General features: G+C 44.5%; 1 protein-coding gene across 2 annotated transcripts in view; it reads right to left on the bottom strand.

Moving 5' to 3' along the window:
- arhgap33 (Rho GTPase activating protein 33) overlaps nt 1-20643 on the bottom strand; it is a 123742-nt gene extending 103099 nt beyond the window's left edge. Inside the window, exon 1 of one of the 2 annotated variants that reach the window (XM_028823817.2) lies at nt 20486-20643. In XM_028823817.2, the coding sequence (XP_028679650.2) occupies nt 20486-20510 (25 nt within the window). In that variant the 5' untranslated portion in view covers nt 20511-20643. The remainder of the gene's footprint in view (nt 1-20485) is intronic. The other variant, XM_028823822.2, reaches the window with a different exon arrangement.
- Nucleotides 20644-20897: the final 254 nt, after the last annotated feature.

Here is a 20897-nt window from a genome sequence, read left to right as displayed (position 1 = left end):
GTCGACCAATGAGAAACATGTGTACCAACTGTCACGAAAATCACTCCCGCCATTCGGACGTGATGCTGGAACACACATACATTGACTTTTGTGTATATAAACCTGGGTTCGCTTCCTGGGCCCTCCCTGCGTGGAGTTTGCATGATCCTAAATTGTCCCTTGTGTGTGCTTGGTGTGTGTGTGTGTTCTGCGGTGGGCTGGCACCCTGTCTGGGGTTTGTTTCCTGCCTTGCACCCTGTGCTGGCTGGGATTGGCTCCAGCAGACCCCCATGACCCTGTGTTAGGATATAGTGGGTTGGATAATGACTGACTGAAATTGTTTAGGCTGTCAAAGTACTCTATGATGGTTTGTGCTGCACAATCCTTGCAGGATGGCAATTCTCAGATGATATTGCAGACCAACAATGCGGTGCTCCAGGGAGATGTCTAATCACTGTTATTGTTCATAATTGTTATCAGTTATGTTACAGAGAGCTTAGGATTTAAATGGATTTGTAACACTCTTGAGTCATAGCTCAATATATCCTGAAGAAAGGCTTAGTGATCCCGACTTTACAGAAGATGGTGCCCCATTCGAAAGAAAACAGATGGAAAAAAGCAATGGAAAGGCAGGCCAAGTTGGAGTGCAGATTAATGTTGATAAGACAAAGCTAATGGTGATCAATGCCTCCCAAGACTCAAAGGCAGCTCTGTTTGTCAATGCTAATGTGAATGTAACTGTGGATGACTTTAAAGTACCTCAGCGTAATGATATCTTCATCAGAATGAGGTATGGGGGCCCGCAAGGGACATGTCTGGAGCCCATTCTGGAAACTTGAACAAATCCGACAGACACTAAGACATTTCAATTCATCACAAGGTCCGCATGTTTAAAGCTTCCGGCCTTCAATACCATCCAGCCATGACTATTAAGGGATAGATATGCTGGTAGACGAGCCTACAGTGTCTGGGATAATGGACTATCTGTCCAGCAGATTGCAAGTTTGTGAGGCTCAAGGACGGTGTGAGCAACACTAGGTCACCAAAAGGAACAGGCCGGTCTTCTGATTTCCTTTACCCAGCACACCGTGGGCTACAAATGTAATGGCAGGTCATGTCACTGGCAGAAATTCTTATGCACTTATAATAGATAGATAGACACACTATTTAGTTTGAACACACACCAGAATGACTAAAAAAGAAGAAAATACAAAGAAAGAAAACACTTCTGACTTGGCAGTCCCAGTCACAGAGAGGCACTTTACAGATGTATTGCTGTTGTCGGTTTACCAGGTGCTTGTTTTTAGAGTAGACGGCCCATAGTGATGGTCAGAGGTAGGCTCATCACTCATCACTGACCATTCCAGTTGCTGTGGTAGAAGCTGTTGATGTAGTCGTGGTGTGGGGAGACTGGTCACTGGAAGGAGGTGGCAGTATGGGGTGTGTTGACAAGGAGGATGAGACAGAAGAGTTGAGTCAGGTGGGAAACTTTGTTTATTTTTGCAGAAATCAACTTCACATCAGCAAAACCAAGGAGCTGGTTATTGACTTTCACCACATCAAAGAGCCGCCACACGTATTCACTGTTCAGGAAATGGATGTAATGCATCGCTACAAGTACTTGGGGGTCCACATTAATGACAAGCTGGACTGGTCTCTTAACACTGGGTTAATACATAGAAGAGGGTAAAGCAGACTCTTTGTTTTGAGGAGACTGCATTCGTTCAATGTGGGTAGCTGCATATTTTAAATCTTCTATAACTTTCTGGTGGCCAGTGTGGTGTGCTGTGCTGGTAACATCACTACAGGCTTAGTCATGTGACACACTTTGGACCCCCTGGAGGTCACAGCATAGGAAAGAATTAAAACAAACTGAGTGCCATTATGAACAATGCTGCACATCCTCTCTCTCTGACACACTGACACTTCAGAATTATTCAGAAGAAGTGTTTGAAGAAACTTCTGGGGGCTCCTAAATACCAATGGCAATACACCTTTATAATGTGTCACTGTAACTATTCTATTCATCTTTATCTTTAGCCAAGGTCAGGTCAAGCTGGGGAGCATGCACTGGTACAGTGTGTCCCAGTACCCACCATACAAAGACACGGCTTGGGATCCTGGTTGGCAACCCCTCCCCAGGCAGATGTGTGGTCCAGTCCTACCCCTGGGAAATGACCATCTATCTGCCGCAGCCAGGTGTTATGTGGGTATCCCCTTGGCCTGCTCCAGCGAACAATAAGGATTCTGTGAGCCGGATCACTCTTGGGGAATCGCGCCACATGGCCATAGTGCCGCAAGTGACGCTCCCTCACAATGCAGGTCATGTGCCTCATTCGGGACTCCATGAGCAACACAAAGTCAAACCAACGGTACCCAAGGGTTCTCCAAAGAGACACAGTACCAAAGGAGTCCAGTCTTCGTCTCAGGTCAGTGTATAGCATCCGTGTCTCACAAACAGGGAGCACCAGGACTCTAAAGACTTGGACCTTCGTCCTTTTGCTGAGATATCGGGGAGCGCCACACACCCCTTTCCAGTGACCTCATGACCCCCCCATGCTCTCCCAATCCGTCTACTGACTTCATAAGAAGAGTCACCAGTAGGCTACCTGCTAATTGAGCGGCAAAGCTGTCAAACCGCTGAAATGCCTTTAAACCAATAAAGTGCGCTGGGAGGCAATGATGACGTTCGCTGCTTCAAACATCACGGGTCACGTGACAGCGGTGTTCTCTGACTCCCTATGCTTTAGATTGACTGACAAAGCTTCGACACTTTGGTATTATTTTCTCATCTCTAGCCACAGCAGACATTTCCAAAACTGTTGATTTTCTGTTTTTTCTAAGAACATCGTCAAGATGTTTTGGCGACCTGAGAGATCAGCCTTACCGAGACCCTCACCTTTCTTTATCTTCAGATATTGTGTGATGGGCACAGGTGAGCTGGTCATGTGGCAGCTTGTTTTGTGTCTCATTATTGTTTGACTGCTAATCAAGGAAAAAGAGACAATTAAGGGCCCTGAGTCAAGTTCATTAAAACTAAAGAAAAAGAAGTTAATTAGCAGCCCAAAAACTGGTCACTAATGAAGAAGATGGTTAGAATGAAAACCTGCAGCCAACGCGGCCCACCAGGACTGGAGTTCGACACCCCTGTAACTGTAAGGCGTCCAGTCTTTGTCTCAGGTCACTGGACAGCATCCATGTCTCACAAACAGGAAGCACCAGGACTCTAAGACTTGGACCTTCGTCCTGTTATAGAGATATCGGGAGCGTCACACACCCCTTTATGACCTCATGTCCCCCCCATGCTCTCCCAATCCGTCTACTGACTTCATAGGAAGAGTCACCAGAGACATGAATGTCACTGCCGAGGTCAATAAACCTCTCAATGACGAGGTCGACACTCTCTCTGCAGACAGACACTATCTATCTAATCAAACCCTAAAAACCCACCGATGAAGCAGCTTACGTTTCGAGATATGAAAACACGCCTTCTGTATTCACAACACATGTTTGTAACAACAAACGGGTTCTGGAAAGAATCCTTTAACCGCATATACCTGGTACTATTGTTCTCGTGCTAAGGTTACACATTCTATTTGCTTAAGTTCTCACATAAATACAGAAGTAAATGAAAATAAAGTTAATCATGCGGATTTAAAAGTTTACTGTGATTCGATCTTTCAAAAAGGAAATCACATCCCCAGGGAGTGAAAGGTTATTGCGGAAAAATTCATACGCTGAGATGGTGCGTACAGCTGGTCTTCTTTTAAAATGACTGAACCTCATAATATTGGTGTTTTTGGTTTTTTGCTCAAAAATGTCACGTATAAACTATTTTACAATGTGTGTGTAATTGCGATACTCGACAACTTTCTTGGACGTATTCAGCTTTTAAGCTTTTATTTTCCGGTAATGCCCCATTAACCTCTATTCTAAAGTATTTTTTAAAAATGTATAGAAAACACTTAACTTTAGAACACAATTTCACATCGCAAATGTGTAAATGCCAAGTTTGTGAAGAAATAACTTCGACCTGAAAAATACCAAACTTATCTATTAACACCAATCAATCATCGCTCGAATACCAAGGCCTGTTGTTGCTGACCAAGCTCATCCCTTCATGGCCACAAGTTGCCCATCTTCTAATGGCTACTTCCAGCCTGATAATGCACCGCGTCACAAAGCAAACCTGACAATGTGTTGAGTGTTCTTCAGGGGACTTCCCAGTCATTGAACCCAACAGAAGACCTTTGACATGTAGGAGAACAGGAGATGAACGTACAGCTGACAAATCTGCAGAATTTCCTAATGTGGGCCAGAATCTCAAAGGAGAGCTTCCAAGATCTTGCGGAATCCATGCCACGAAGAACCGAGGCGAGCGAAAGGAAGGCCTACCCAGTATTAGTAGAATGGTCCTGAGAGTGAACATCTTTCTGTTTCACAAGATACATGCTGGAAAGGATGTCTTCCAGTCATTGACTTGTTAACGTTTACATCTGTTTATCCTGCGCCCCACAGGACATATCCTACATACCTTTAGTCACCATCCTTTACTTTACAGTAATACCATCCTGGTTCTTTTCTTGGACATTCAACATTTAGATGAACAGCAAAGAAAACATCCATACTGACCTCTCAGCTCTTACTGATAGATCTATCACACGGCATATTATTTTTTTTTTTTAATTATCACCATTGTTAGCATTTCTTCACAGCAGGAAGCCAACTTCAGTCTGTGACATTCAACACATCTGGACGACAGACTTCACTACCAAAGAATCCCGATTTCCATATTAGAAGTACAGGAGCTTCAAAAAGCACACCATCTGCTCTTCTTCAGAGTGCTTTACCGCAGCAGCTGACTTTTCTTTTAGTGCTTCCTTTACACATTCGGATGGGTTTGGTCAGGGATAGCCAAAGGGGAAGGTCACAGGCGCTGCAGGGTTTCACTGCAGCCATTCTGAAAGTCTGGAGCTTCTCGCAGCTTCAGACGGAACATCGTTCTAATTCCTTCTGCTATATTAAAGAAGCCTTAAATACATTTTCTAGGGCAACATTTGATGCAGTGCATAGCTGGCTTGGTTTTGAGATCAATAGACTGTTCTTTCTCAGCACAGCTCTTTGAATTTATGACGTAACTTGTGATGAGTAGACGCCGGTGCAAATATTACACACATATTAACACTTTGTTGTTCAAAGTGGTGTCCACTCTCCTCAAAGCTATCACTTTATTGGAGCCTTTCAGAACATAAGAACAAAAGAAATCTGACCAATGAAAGGAGACCATTCAGTCCATCAAGCCTTGTGGAGACCATTCAGTCCATGAAGCTTAGAAAAGACCATTCAGTCCACAAAGCTCAGAGGAGACCATTCAGTCCATTGAGCTTTGTGGAGATCATTAATTCTATGAAATTTAGAGGAAACCATTGAGTCCATGAATCTTAGAGGAGAACATTCAGTCCATGAATCTTAGAGGAGACCATTCAGTCCATGAAGCTTACAGAAGATCATTCAGTCCATTAAGCTTACAGGAGACCATTCAGTCCATCAAGCTTTAAGGGGAACATTCAGTCCATCAAGCTTTAAGGAGACCATTTGGTCCATCAAGCCTTGTGGAGACCATTCAGTCCATGAAGGTTAGAGGAGACCATTCAGTCCACTGAGCTTTGTGGAGATCATTAATTCTATGAAACTTAGAGGAAACCATTCAGTCCATGAATCTTAGAAGAGAACATTCAGTCCATGAATCTTAGAAGAGACCATTCAGTCCATGAATCTAAGAGGATACCATTCAGTCCATCAAGCTTTAAGGAGAACATTCAGTCCATCAAGCCTTGTGGAGACCATTCAGTCCATGAAGCTTTTAGGAGACCATTCAGTCCATCAAGCCTTGTGGAGACCATTCAGTCTATGAAGCTTAGAGGAGACCATTCAGTCCATTGAGCTTTGTGAAGACCATTAAGTCTATCAAACGTAGAGGAGAACATTCAGTCCATGAAGTTTTAATGAGACCATTTGGTCCATCAAGCCTTTTGGAGACCATTCAGTCCATGAAGTTTACAGAAGACCATTCAGTCCATCAAGGTCATTTGCTTAGCTAATAGCTCAGTTATCAGCATATCTCATCCAGATCCTTCTTAAAGTTTGTCAGGATTTCTGCTTCAGCTCCTTCTGCTTTAAATAAATGTGCCACTAACACTGAAGGGATTATTAGATAGATAGATAGATAGATAGATACTTTATTAATCCCGATGGGAAATTAGTACATAAGAAACAAGAAGAGGTGTGTCAAATATTTCAAATAGTAAAATGCGTCCTTCAATTTAAAATGTACACGTCGAAATATTCTCAATTGTAACTGAAGCATGTTACTCGTGACCCTCTAAAAGAGGTCCACAGAGTGCTAGGGCCCTCTAAAAGAATCAAAAATCACATCATATTAGAACAAGCTGAACAAGAACAGGCCATTCAGCCCAACAAAGCTTGCCAGTCCTGTCCACTTCATTCTTCTGACATTACATCAAGTTGAGTTTTGAAGGTCCCTAAAGTCTTCCTGTCCACCACACTACTTGGCCACTTATTCCACATGTCTGTTGTTCTCTGTGTGAAGAAGAACTTGTGTGCAATGTACCCTTCACACGTTTTCATCATTCATAATCACTGACCTTGAAATACTCTAAACCGATAGCCCACATGCATCCACAGTGTAGGAGGAGAACGGGCATCACAGATGAGATGGGGAAGAAGCCATTACCTGGATGGGAGGCCAGTGTGATGATGCAGATGGATTGGCTGGTGGAACAAATAAATAACTTAATGGTGTAAATTAATGGAAGGACCAGCGATAGCCGCGAGTCGGGAGCAGTTCAGTCTCCCATATGATAGGTGGCAGTGGTTCTCACATAGGAATCCAGTTGGGACATCTGCAGGGATGCTTGGGAGTTTGAGCACAGAAGTGGAGCCCTATTGGGGTCTCTGGATATTGTTAGGGGGGGACGCCTCCCTACATTTTTGATGGTTCTTCCTGGGAGGTACGGCACGACACTGCAAGCATTCCCAAGTCCAGCCACACACAAGGAAATCAGAGTCTGGAGGCAGCGGGCAACACTCAGCAGAGGAGACAAGGAGGAAGACTTGTTTTCTTATTGTTGTTATCATGTATTGTTACGGTAGCTGATTGCTGGTGCGGATTGTGAAGAGACGCCTGATGTGAATAAACACCTTTTATTTTATTCATATAATGTGTGATGTTATACTGGGTTGTAGGTTTGGGGCTCTCTGGTGCCCCCTTGTGGTTATAGTAGGTTTGAAACTGGTCATTTTCAACCTTCTGGGAGTGGCCCAAAATGACCAAAAATATAATCACAATTGTGATCGGCAACCTCACGTGCCAGTATTGCCAAATCCCCATTCCTGAGACGTGTCGTGAAATGGAGTCACTTTGTCCCATCGTGTCCCATTAGCGGGTGAAACCCCGAGGATCAGCTGACGTGACCTGCACAACTTCCAAGTCCTTCTGATCAGGAAGCAGACACCAACTGGTTTACTCTTTATCATAAGGGTGTCACTTCCTGCACAGAATATGGTCCAAAAATAAGGAGGGACCCCCCAAAAAAATGCCCGATGTCTTATTTAATTAGACATCAAGACGAGTCAAACGATATACAGTGGTGTGAAAAACTATTTGCCCCCTTCCTGATTTCTTATTCTTTTGCATGTTTGTCACACAAAATGTTTCTGATCATCAAACACATTTAACCATTAGTCAAATATAACACAAGTAAACACAAAATGCAGTTTGTAAATGGTGGTTTTTATTATTTAGGGAGAAAAAAAAATCCAAACCTACATGGCCCTGTGTGAAAAAGTAATTGCCCCCTGAACCTAATAACTGGTTGGGCCACCCTTAGCAGCAATAACTGCAATCAAGCGTTTGCGATAACTTGCAATGAGTCTTTTACAGCGCTCTGGAGGAATTTTGGCCCACTCATCTTTGCAAAATTGTTGTAATTCAGCTTTATTTGAGGGTTTTCTAGCATGAACCGCCTTTTTAAGGTCATGCCATAGCATCTCAATTGGATTCAGGTCAGGACTTTGACTAGGCCACTCCAAAGTCTTCATTTTGTTTTTCTTCAGCCATTCAGAGGTGGATTTGCTGGTGTGTTTTGGGTCATTGTCCTGTTGCAGCACCCAAGATCGCTTCAGCTTGAGTTGACGAACAGATGGCCGGACATTCTCCTTCAGGATTTTTTGGTAGACTGTAGAATTCATGGTTCCATCTATCACAGCAAGCCTTCCAGGTCCTGAAGCAGCAAAACAACCCCAGACCATCACACTACCACCACCATATTTTACTGTTGGTATGATGTTCTTTTTCTGAAATGCTGTGTTCCTTTTACGCCAGAAGTAACGAGACATTTGCCTTCCAAAAAGTTCAACTTTTGACTCATCAGTCCACAAGGTATTTTCCCAAAAGTCTTGGCAATCATTGAGATGTTTCTTAGCAAAATTGAGACGAGCCCTAATGTTCTTTTTGCTTAACAGTGGTTTGCGTCTTGGAAATCTGCCATGCAGGCCGTTTTTGCCCAGTCTCTTTCTTATGGTGGAGTCGTGAACACTGACCTTAATTGAGGCAAGTGAGACCTGCAGTTCTTTAGACGTTGTCCTGGGGTGTTTTGTGACCTCTCGGATGAGTCGTCTCTGCCTTCTTGGGGTAATTTTGGTCGGCCGGCCACTCCTGGGAAGGTTCACCACTGTTCCATGTTTTTGCCATTTGTGGATAATGGCTCTCACTGTGGTTCGCTGGAGTCCCAAAGCTTTAGAAATGGCTTTATAACCTTTACCAGACTGATAGATCTCAATTACTTCTGTTCTCATTTGTTCCTGAATTTCTTTGGATCTTGGCATGATGTCTAGCTTTTGAGGTGCTTTTGGTCTACTTCTCTGTGTCAGGCAGCTCCTATTTAAGTGATTTCTTGATTGAAACAGGTGTGGCAGTAATCAGGCCTGGGGGTGGCTATGGAAATTGAACTCAGGTGTGATACACCACAGTTAGGTTATTTTTTAACAAGGGGGCAATTACTTTTTCACACAGGGCCATGTAGGTTTGGATTTTTTTTCTCCCTAAATAATAAACACCATCATTTAAAAACTGCATTTTGTGTTTACTTGTGTTATATTTGACTAATGGTTAAATGTGTTTGATGATCAGAAACATTTTGTGTGACAAACATGCAAAAGAATAAGCAATCAGGAAGGGGGCAAATAGTTTTTCACACCACTGTATCACATACATGGGGATATACACATACACCGGATAAAACAAGCTTAAGTAATTTCAAAGCGTTCAGACGAAATTCTTACGGACGCGATGAAGAAGATGAGTAGTTTTAGATTATAGCAGATTGATTGATTGACTATCAAGAGGGGCATCAGCAAGCTCTTTGGATTTTTTGGGTGCCGTTTTACAATTGACATTTCTTTGAGGATCTTAAACGCAACAATATTGTCAGTCAGTCATCATCCAACCCGCTATATCCTAACACAGGGTCACGGGGGTCTGCTGGAGCCAATCCCAGCCAGCACAGGGTGCAAGGCAGGAAACAAACCCCGGGCAGGGCACCAGTCCACCGCAGGGCATGTTCTCCTCGTGTCTGCGTGGGTTTCCTCCGGGTACTCCAGTTTCCTCCCACAGTCCAAAGTCATGCAGGTTAGGTGCATTGGCGGTCCTAAATTGTCCGTCATGTGTGCTTGGTGTGTGTGTGTGTCCTGCGGTGGGCTGGCGCCCTGCCCGGGGTTTGTTTCCTGCCTTGCGCCCTGTGCTGGCTGGGATTGGCTCCAGCAGACCCCCGTGACCCTGTGTTAGGATATAGCGGACTGGATAATGGATGGACGGATATATAGATTAATAAGATAATACAACGAAGGGGAAAAACCGCACAGAGAGAGTTAAGCATTTAAATCGATAGCAAAAGCAGAAATATTTCTAAATGTCTTATAAATGTAAAAATCGTGCTGCTGTGATTTTCTGAATGTAGAATAAAAGAAAAATAAAACCAGCTAATTAAATGGGATCAGTGCTATCGGGTGTTGTCACTGATTAGGAATTTGGTTGGAACAAAAACCAAACCCAGGACCGAGTTTGGGAAGCAGATTTAGAGTCAGTTATAAATTCGGCTATCAGTCTCTTCAACGCCGTGCCAGCCATTATTGAGATCCTATTTTAGAATGCCCACAAAACAGTACGATTGCACACACGAGACCATACCGGGTGCCGTTTTAATTTGGCGAGCTGTGACAGATTTCGAATGTGGTCAGAGACGCCCGTCTTCATGTCTCGGGCTGACGATTCGGCCGAATGTCATTTGCACGTTAGCTGTGGAGTCTTGATTTACTTGCGCTGCTCTTTTTGGTGTTTCCGGAGTGTGGTTTTCCTGTGCTAGTTACTGTCTTCTTGATGCTTTAATTAAATTCTGCCCGTCATAATTCTTTTGCTTCAAAGTTAACGCGCATCCACCGTACAGATGCTTTCTTTTCAGTGACATTGTGCTTTTTATTTTTGTTAACAGATTTTGAAAGGAGGTTTTAGTGTGAATCTAAAAAAAAAAAACTGAAGTTCTGTAAATAAACTAAATAAATAATAAAACAAAACAGCAGATTAAAAAAAAACGCAGTCATGCTGCACAACTTGCAGGCTTTTGTCAGCACATTAAAGGAAATGAGCCGCGCACGTTACACCACGTGACCTCGTGACGCGCACTCGCTGGAGCGTCATCTGCAGTTGTCACGGCAACCGAAAGTTACATCGGTGGCAAATAAAACCGCCCAACTCTTAGGGGCTTTGGATGAAACTCTCTTGAACGGAAATGAGGTAGAAGGTGCCTAACATGTCGCCAGAAGGCTCAGAAATACAGACAGCAGCACTTATTAAAACAATAAGAGTGACAACTAGCCGTCAGTTTATTCTTCGTGACGTTCACAGGAAGACGAAGCTCATCCTTCAGGATTAGCATTATGGCGGACGGGAGCAGCTGAAAGAAGAAGAAGGAGAAGGTGGCTCACTGGTCTCTTGAAGGTTGCTGGTTCAAATTTTGTTATTGCCAGAAGGGACTTGTTATAAAAGGTGTTACTCACCCTCTTCCCCTTTTCTGCATCTCTTCTTGGTATTCAAATGTGGCACTTGGTGCCACTGCCCACCACCTGCCTGCCTAAGATAAAGTCAGCTCTGATGGAGGATCGCAGGAATCATTGGGTAGAGGGGGTCCTGTCATCGGAGTGGCACCGATAAGGAATCGGATATCACAAATGTGATCATATTCGAGATCGGCAACCTCAAAAAAGCGTAAAAACGGCACTCTGTGTGGCATGAATTAACGAAATCCATTGTTTCAAAATTTTGTGATAAGGAGTAACTTTGACCCAACGCACCCCATTACAGGGTGAACCACTGGGGTCGGTCGATGTGGACTAGTGACGGATTGGGGGGTATCATGCATGGCATACCCAGAACAGATGTAATAAGTTCCTGTCCACAAAAGGCTTTTTATTAAGTCAAAGTGAACTTTATTGGCATCTCAACCACATACAAGTATACAGATAGGCGAAATCGTGAAGCTCACACTACCCTCAAATGCAGAGTCCGTAACACACCAGAAGATACTGATGGCTCTAAACGCTACACAAGCACTTGACCCTTCTCCTTCCTCCTCCTCCTCCTCCTTTTACTCTGTGCCAAGAAAGTGTCGTTCTCCCACGTGCCCAACTGGCGGAATACGAGAAGCTCCAGACCCGGCAATATGCTCAGCCAATGGGGGGATAAACAAAATCTAAACTAGCGCTTCATGAGGTAGACGTACATAAGAAACCAGAAGAGGTGTGTCAGATATCTGAAATATTCAAATGTATGCTTCAGTTTCAAATTTTCAAGCCTAAATATTCTCGATTACAGTTGAAATGTGTTATTTATGACCCTCTGATTGAGGTCCATAGAGTGCTGGAGCCCTCCTAAAACAATCCCATCACATTAGAGCATTAGAACAATAGGGACGAGGACAGCAAAGCTCGCCAGTCCTGCCCGCTTCATCCAAGTCGAGTTTCGAGGGTCCCTAAAGTCCTCCAGTCCACCACACTACTTGGTCACTTATGTGTCTGTCATTCTCTGTGTGAAGAAGAACTTCCTAAACGTTTGTGTGAAATTTACCCTTCCCATCCATCCATCCATTTTCCAACCCGCTGAATCCGAACACAGGGTCACGGGGGTCTGCTGGAGCCAATCCCAGCCAACACAGGGCACAAGGCAGGAAACAATCCTGGGCAGGGTGCCAACCCACCGCAGGACACACACACACACACCCACACACCAAGCACACACTAGGGCCAATTTTAGAATCGCCAATCCACCTAACCTGCGTGTCTTTGGACTGTGGGAGGAAACCCACACAGACACGGGGAGAACATGCAAACTCCACGCAGGGAGGAACCGGGAAGCGAACCCAGGTCCCCAGATCACCCTTCCCAAGTTTTCATTATTCAAAATTGCTAACCTTGAAATAGTCTAAAGCGGTCATTTTCAACCTGGTGGGTTTGGCTCTTTCAGGGCTAGGACCACCGATAAAAACAAAATGAACCTCGAAATGGCAGAAAATGGCACTCCACGTCCCTCTATCACTCATTTTTGAGAAATGGAGTAACTCTGACCCGTTGTATCCCATTAGTGAACATGGCCTGCACATCTTCAAGCCCTTCTGATCATTTATGCTGAAGATGCCTATTGGTTAACTCCTAATCATCCATTAATCATCCAACCCGCTATATCCTAACTAAAGGGTCACGGGGGTCTGCTGGAGCCAATCCCAGCCAACACAGGGCGCAAGGCAGGAAACAAACCCCGGGCAGGGTGCCAGCCCACCACAGGGCACACACACCAAGCACACACTAGGGACAATTTAGGATCGCCAATACACCTAACCTGCATGTCTTCGGACTGTGGGAGGAAACCCACGCAGACACGGAGAGAACATGCAAACTCCACGCAGGGAGGACCCGACAAGCGAACCCAAGTCTCCTAACTGCGAGGCAGCAGTGCTACCCACTGCGCCACCGTGCCACCCAACTCTTAATCATCCATCCATCCATTTTCCAACCCGCTGAATCCGAACACTGGGTCACGGGGGTCTGCTGGAGCCAATCCCAGCCAACACAGGGCACAAGGCAGGAACCAATCCCGGGCAGGGTGCCAACCCACCGCAGGACACAGACAAACACACCAAGCACACACTAAGGCCAATTTAGAATCGTCAATCCACCTAACCTGCATGTCTTCGGACTGTGGGAGACACAGGGAGAACATGCAAACTCCATGCAGGGAGGACCCGACAAGCAAACCCAAGTCTCCTAACTGCGAGGCAGCAGCGCTACCCACTGCGCCACCGTGCCACCCAACTCTTAATCAGAAGGATGAAATTTCCTGTGCAAAATACGGCCTAAAACTGAGGATTTTTAAGAGTCCAGAGCAGCGGTCTCCAAACCTTTTTTCCCCTGAGAGCTCCTTTTACGAGATGAAAATGGCCGAGAGCTCCTCATGTTTTCTAACGTTTATTCTCATCGCTTATTTCAACCCAAACAAACTGAATACGCTCCTTTTGCCTGAACATTTACAAGATGCTGGTGTCTCACATTTCGCATTAAAACATCACAAAAAATATTGAGTTCCCCTGCAAGTGCATTTTGTACGTCTCTATGCATTTTCTAGCGTATCTCACACTATTGAAGTAAAACATGAATGCTGTCAGAACAAAACAATGCAATTTCAAATCCACAGATCTGACTTATTAATTTGTCACTTTGTCACATGTCACTGTGTCACTTTATTCACATGTCCTGTTACAGGTGTGATGTGTTTTTGAGTTCGTCAGATGACTGGCACTGAGGTTCACTCTTATGGAGTCATTTCAATGTCCGTCTGTCCGTCGTGTTCTGAACTTTGACTTCATGACATTCATGTCAGACTCACAGAGGTATGGAGACCCAAACAAAGACGACGTTTTCAGAGCTGCTTGGTGACGATTCTTCTAGTTATCTGGCTCTACTAAGCTCCAGGAATGCTGTTGAGACTTTAACTGCACATTTATTTTGAAGGTTTACTAATACAGAATATCGAAAATCCAATGTCTGTCTGTCTGGGCTGGCACCCTGCCCGGGGTTTTTTTCCTGCCTTGTGCCCTGTGTTGGCTGGGATTGGCTCCAGCAGACCCCCGTGAGCCTGTAGCGGGTTGCATAATGGATGGATGTCTCTCTGTATGCCTGTCCGCTTTTCATGAGAGAACTACTTCTATAATTTGCTTGAAGATTCTGGTTGATTTTGCGACTTCCCTCATCACGCTATGTATCAGAGTTCGCTTGCCGTACCGATTTATTTGCGTGAATCCGAGAAAGACGCAGAAGGGAGGGGGGGGGGGGAGGCGGGACCTCAGGAGTAGGGAGCTGGGCGGGGTCCTCCTCACTCATATGCCAGTCGCTCTACCTTGCACCGCGTGTTGGAGCGCACCTCGCCTCCGCTTAGCTAGCGATGCCTGTTTGTTCAGCAGACATTATCACCGACAGATTGTTAAGGAGTAACGTTTGCCGTTTTTGAGATCAGAGCTCCGTGTGTTTTAGCTGCTGATTGGCAGAGATATCACGGCCATGTGCTCTTCTCCCGACAGCGGGGGACGCTCTCCCGTCAGAGCTGAACACGATCAGATACAGTGGTGACGTTTGACGTTGGAGCGTACCTACCTTTTGTTTGGCCAGAATTACATTTTTTTTAATTGATTTTTAAATTTTGTCCTGTTTCACTACTACGTGGGCGGAGCTGCGGGTTGACAGCTAGTGTAGTGACAGCACAGTACTGTGCAAAAGTGTTAGGCAGGTGTGAAAAAATGCTGTAGATAAAGAATGCTTTCAAAAATGGACGTGTTAATCATTTATTTTCATCAATCAACAAAATGCAGTGAATGAACAAAAGAGAAATCGAAATCAAATCAATATTTGGTGTGCCTTCAAAACAGCATCAATTCTTCTAGGTACACCTGCACACAGTTTTTGAAGGAACTCGGCTGGTAGGTTGTTCCAAACATCTTGGATCTTCTGTGGATGTCGGCTTCCTCACATCCTTCTGTCTCTTCATGTAATCCCAGACACACTTGATGATTTTGAGATCAGGGCTCTGTAGTGGCCATACCATCACTTCCAGGACTTCTTGTTCTTCTTTATGCTGAAGATAGTTCTTAATGACTTTGGCTGTATGTTTGGGGTCGTCGTCCTGCTGCAGAATAAATTTGGGGCCAATCCTACACCTCCCTGATGGTATTGCATGATAGATAAGTATCTGCCTGTATTTCTCAGCATTGAGAACACCATTAATCCTGACCAAATCTCCAACTCCATTTGCAGAAATGCAGCCCCAAACGTTCAAGGAACCTCCACCATACTTCACTGTTGCCTGCAGACACTCATTATTGTACCGCTCTCCAGCCCTTCGACGAACAAACTGCCTTCTGCTACAGACAAATATTTCACATTTTGACTCATCAGTCCAGAGCACCTGCTGCCATTTTTCTGCACCCCAGTTCCTATGTTTGCGTGCATACTTGAGTCACTTGGCCTTGTTTCCACGTCGGCGGTATGGTTTTTTGGGTGCAGCTCTTCCATGAAGACCACTTCTGGCCAGACGTCTCCGGACAGTAGATGGGTGTACCTGGTCCCACTGGTTTCTGCCAGTTCTGAGCTGATGGCACTGCTGGACATCCGATTTTGAAGGGTAATAAGCTTGATGTGTCTTTCATCTGCTGCACTAAGTTTCCTTGGCCGACCACTGCGTCTACGTTCCTCAACGTTGCCCGTTTCTTTGTGCTTCTTCAAAAGAGCTTGAACAGCACATCTTGAAACCCCAGTCTGCTTTGACATCTTTGTCTGGGAGAGACCTTGCTGATGCAGTAGAACTACCTTGTGTCTTGTTGCTGTGCTCAATCTCGCCATGACATGAAACTGTCTTCACAACCTCACCTTGGTAGCAGAGTTTGGCTGTTCCTCACCCAGTTTGAAGCTGTTTCTGTTTCAGTTAATGACTGTGTTTCAACCTACGTGTGACATTGATGATCATTAGCACCTGTTTGGTAGAACTGGCTGATCAGACACCTGACTAGAATCCTACAAAATCCCTGACTTTGTGCAAGTGGACCTCTAAGAACTGATGCTGGTTTGAAGGCAAAAGGTAGGAACACCAAATATTGATTTGATTTCGATTTCTCTTTTGTTCGCTCACTTTGCATTTCGTAAATTGATAACAATAAACAATCATTATTTATATTTCTGAAAGCATTCTTTGTTTACAGCATTTTGTCACACCTGCCTAAACCTTTTGCACAGTACTGTATATATAGATATATATAGATATGTTGTCACACTCGTGCACATGGGAGGCCGCTAAAGGGCCTGAGTGAGGGCAGATCCGACTCAGTCCATGATGTGGCAGAGGGCACTGACTCTTTTTCTCCCTTTCCTGCAGACCATTCACGAGAGAGTCCACCTGACCCTCTTGACGTCACTTCCATGTCCGAGCCTATGGAAGGAGACCTTGCCGGCTCCGGCCCCTGTGATGTCACGTCCGGGCTCGAGCCTATGGCTGAAGACCCTCATGAGCCCCGCCCCTTTGACCTCACTTCCTGTCTTCCCCTTTGTTGCACACAGCAGTGCTATCATTTAAACCTCAATTTGCAGCCAGGAAACCAAATATACGGGTGGCCGCCCCACACCTTGCTATAACTCTTTGTGGAGTTTCTGACAATATATAGTGGGAGAAAGCTGGGGCCCATGCCCGGCCGGGATGCCCCTTCAGTATATGTTCCAGGGGAGCAAGCATGGGAGACTGACATGACAAATGCGTCCCTTTCAAATGAAATCTCTAACCCAAGAAAGTGTGCAGTAAGCGAAGGGGTCCGGATGCTTTCTGTATCCCCCCCCCTGTTTGTATAACTGTAATCACAAGTCGCATTTTTATCACTCCATTTTAGGGAAGCCCCGGCGGGACGGATAAAGTTTCGTTTCGCTTTTTTGTGTACACAACTTTTATGATTTGATGGCTCGTGCAGGGCAGCTGAGAGCCTCCCGGTTGGATTTTTAAGGAACCAAGCGGTGGTCTCACTTCCTCAAACAAGAAAAAAAATTTTAAAAAAATGGCCGATTCCTCACTGACGCTTTGTTCATTTGTAATGACTAAACTTCATGAATGTATAATTTAAAATGTTTTATGCTCTGTAGTCACACACGCTACAGATAAATCCTTCTTGTTTAAAAAGTGACAGCGTGCTTTTTATTCCTAATCTTTTAGATTTCCTCCTGCTGGAGATCAGATGAAGCCGAAGAGAGCCGAGAGCCTACGCAGTGCACTTGTTGCTCTGGAAGTCACAGGCTCGACATTTTGGTCCTGCCGGTTGCTTCACTTTGCAACCCATGAGACGTCACCTGCCTGAGCTCACACGGTGGCACCCTGTGACGCCCCTCAACCGTGAAAGGCGCTATATAACACAAAGCATAGTCTGGAAATGACCTCTCCTCAATTTTCTAACATTTCCTAACCTGTTTAGCAGTTGGAACCTTCAAGGCAGTATGAAAGAAACATTGCAGGGGATGCCCTTTCACCACCCGGGCACACTCACTCACTCACTCACACCCTGCCAAACACTCATGTCTTAGTGATAAGAGAAGAAAACGGGCAGCCATAGTGCCGGAACTTCAGAAGAAGAAACAGTGCCAACCTTAGACCACTGTGCCACCTGCATCACCTCCCTTCATCTCTTTATTGCCAACACAAGGATTAACCATCCATCTTTCCCGTCTCCGACCTGCTTATGAAGTCCACAGTCACAAGACTGTTGCCACCTGTCCTGCTAGCACCGAGCAAAAGATGGGAACCAACTCTGGAAAGGGCAATCCATCCATCTCCGTTATTATAAGTCGCCGAAAGTGACGCAGGACATCTGAGAGGTACAATCTGTTACACCGCTTTTGTTCCCCCAATTGGAGCAGATGCAGTGACTTGCTTATGGTCACAAAGTGGTGTCAGCAGTGGGATCTGAACCCACCAACTCAGGGTTTGAAGACCGTAGTCTTCACCAGCACACCCACAATCAAACTTCATCTCCCATAATTCAATTGTGGCTGCAATATGAATGAGTGTTGACAGGCATTATAGATAAAGAGCACATTATATAGTGCCTTTCATATCTGACTATTGTTTAATACTCTTCAGATCTCTCTGTTATAGAGTACACTTCATATCTTTATATCTTTATTTTGCATTTAACCCCTTATAGACGATTGTCGCGAAACCGCTTCAAACCACTTCCGGCCTGAATGCAGCTGAGGTGGTGTATGTATCCTGCCCATACCAGTTGATGAATATTCAATACGTACCAAGGATTGTATTAGAAGCACTGGTCACACCATCTAGCAGTCGTGGTGGAAACTACATCCGCCTGATGGAAGCGAAGTGTTGGCGTGGCCACGCACATGGATTTTGGCTAATTTCAAGAACTTGTCCAAATTTGAGATAAGATAAAAATACATACCAGCTTGTGTGCTATATTCAAACTAGCAATCTCCACTTAATTTCAACAAAGTGTAATATCAGACCACAGTATCTTTGAGATCAGTCATGTAACGCCCCAACATCACGAAATGCCCTCAATGTCAGTCACGTAACACCCATCACATTAGACTATGATTAGCATTAGGGCCCCGTTACACTGTGGTTAAGATTAGGGCTGTAGGACGGTTATCTGAGTCAAAGGGCATTTTGGGACTGACGTTGTGGGCATCACGTGATCTGTGTCATAGGTATTGCAGGCTGCAGCTGGACCCTTCTCCTTCATTTAGCATCTGCTTGACAGCAAAAACACATTTTTTTTATATAATTGTAAAATAATTTAGGCAACAAGGGGTTAAAGTCTTTTATATCTATTTTATCTTTTACATATAGCGCCTTTCCTATACATCTTATATTTCTTACATCTTATATTTCTATTTTATCTTTTGCATATAGCGCCTTTCCTATACATCTCCTTATATTTCTATTTTATCTTTTGCATATAGCGCCTTTCAGGTACAACTCCTTTTATTTCTATTTTATCTTTTGCATATAGCGCCTTTCCTATACATCTTATATTTCTTACATCTTATATTTCTATTTTATCTTTTGCATATAGTACCTTTCCTATACATTTCCTTTTATTTCTATTTTTCCTTTTGGCTATAGCACCTTTCCTATACATCTCCTTATATTTCTATTTTACCTTTTGCATATAGCGCCTTTCAGTACAACTCCTTTTATTTCTATTTTATCTTTTGCATATAGCGCCTTTCCTATACATCTTATATTTCTTACATCTTATATTTCTATTTTATCTTTTGCATATAGTGCTTTTCCTATACATTTCTTTTTATTTCTATTTTTCCTTTTGGCTATAGCGCCTTTCCTATACATCTTATATTTCTATTTTATCTTTTGCATATAGTGCCTTTCCTATACATTTCCTTTTATTTCTATTTTATCTTTTGCATATAGTGCCTTTCAGGTACAACTCCTTTTATTTCTATTTTATCTTTTGCATATTGCGCCTTTCACATACATCTCCTTTTAAATCTATTTTTCCATTTGCCTATATTTCATCCATCCATCCATTATCCAACCCGCTGAATCCGAACACAGGGTCACGGGGGTCTGCTGGAGCCAATCCCAGCCAACACAAGGCACAAGGCAGGAACCAATCCCGGGCAGGGTGCCAACCCACCGCAGGACACACACAAACACACCCACACACCAAGCACACACTAAGGCCAATTTAGAAACGCCAATCCACCTAACCTGCATGTCTTTGGACTGTGGGAGGAAACCCACGCAGACACGGGGAGAACATGCAAATTCCACGCAGGGTGGACCCGGGAAGCGAACCCGGGTCTCCTAACTGCGAGGCAGCAGCGCTACCACTGTGCCACCATGCCGCCCTATGCCTATATTTCATGTCCACCTCATTTACCTTTTATGTCTATTTATTTGTCTACCTTTTAAATCTATTTTTCTTCTGCATACTATGATGTTTGAAGTGCCTTTCTCTCTGTCTTATACATTCAGTGCCGTTTATGTTGAGCTCCCTTAAATAACTAATATTTTACGGTGCTGTTCCATCTACCATATAGCGCCTTTCACGTCTCGTCCCATCACTCTCTGCTCTTCCTGTCTGTCTCACACATAAGGAATTCGCCACCTGCGGCCCACTGACAGGCTGCACTCACCTACCACAAACACGCAGAGCGGGCTGACCAATTGGCAGAAACAGACGACACCTCCACAGTCAATGACACTAAATCAGCGAGATGCATTTGCATGACATGAGTGATGTTGCCGGCCTTAGGAAGGAAGAACAATTTGCATTTGAAATACGCCAGGAAAATGAAGCCAAATGCTTACCTGTCTCCTTTCTTTGCATGTCCATTGTACGGGGTGGTGTGACCAGACAGCTCTTTTCACTTCCTTGTGGCTCTTTTGAAGTGACAAAAAAAAAAAAAAAAGTGCCCGCCTTTGTCTTTTGCTGTAGCAGTCGATTAGCTCCTCCTTGACAAATAGGAAGTGTTTCACAAAGTAACCACAGCGGGCACGAAGAAAACAAAGCCTTGTCTTATTAAGGTAAATGTTTGAGGCCACGTGTGCTTATCCTGCCATTGTGTGTGTGTGATGTGACCTCAGGTTCTGAGCTGAGGGTCTGACCATGAAGGTGGACAAGTAGGCAGTGGGGTCTGATCTACTGGACTGTAAACTCTAAGGCTGGTGGCCCACCTCTGATTGACCGTGTGACCGATCACCATGGCTTTGGGATGAGGGA

This window comes from Erpetoichthys calabaricus, chromosome 17 (genome assembly GCF_900747795.2).
Source record: "Erpetoichthys calabaricus chromosome 17, fErpCal1.3, whole genome shotgun sequence".
Classification (NCBI taxonomy): domain Eukaryota; kingdom Metazoa; phylum Chordata; class Cladistia; order Polypteriformes; family Polypteridae; genus Erpetoichthys; species Erpetoichthys calabaricus.
Note: the sequence above shows the minus strand (reverse complement) of the source record. Positions and strands in the feature narration are given on the sequence as shown.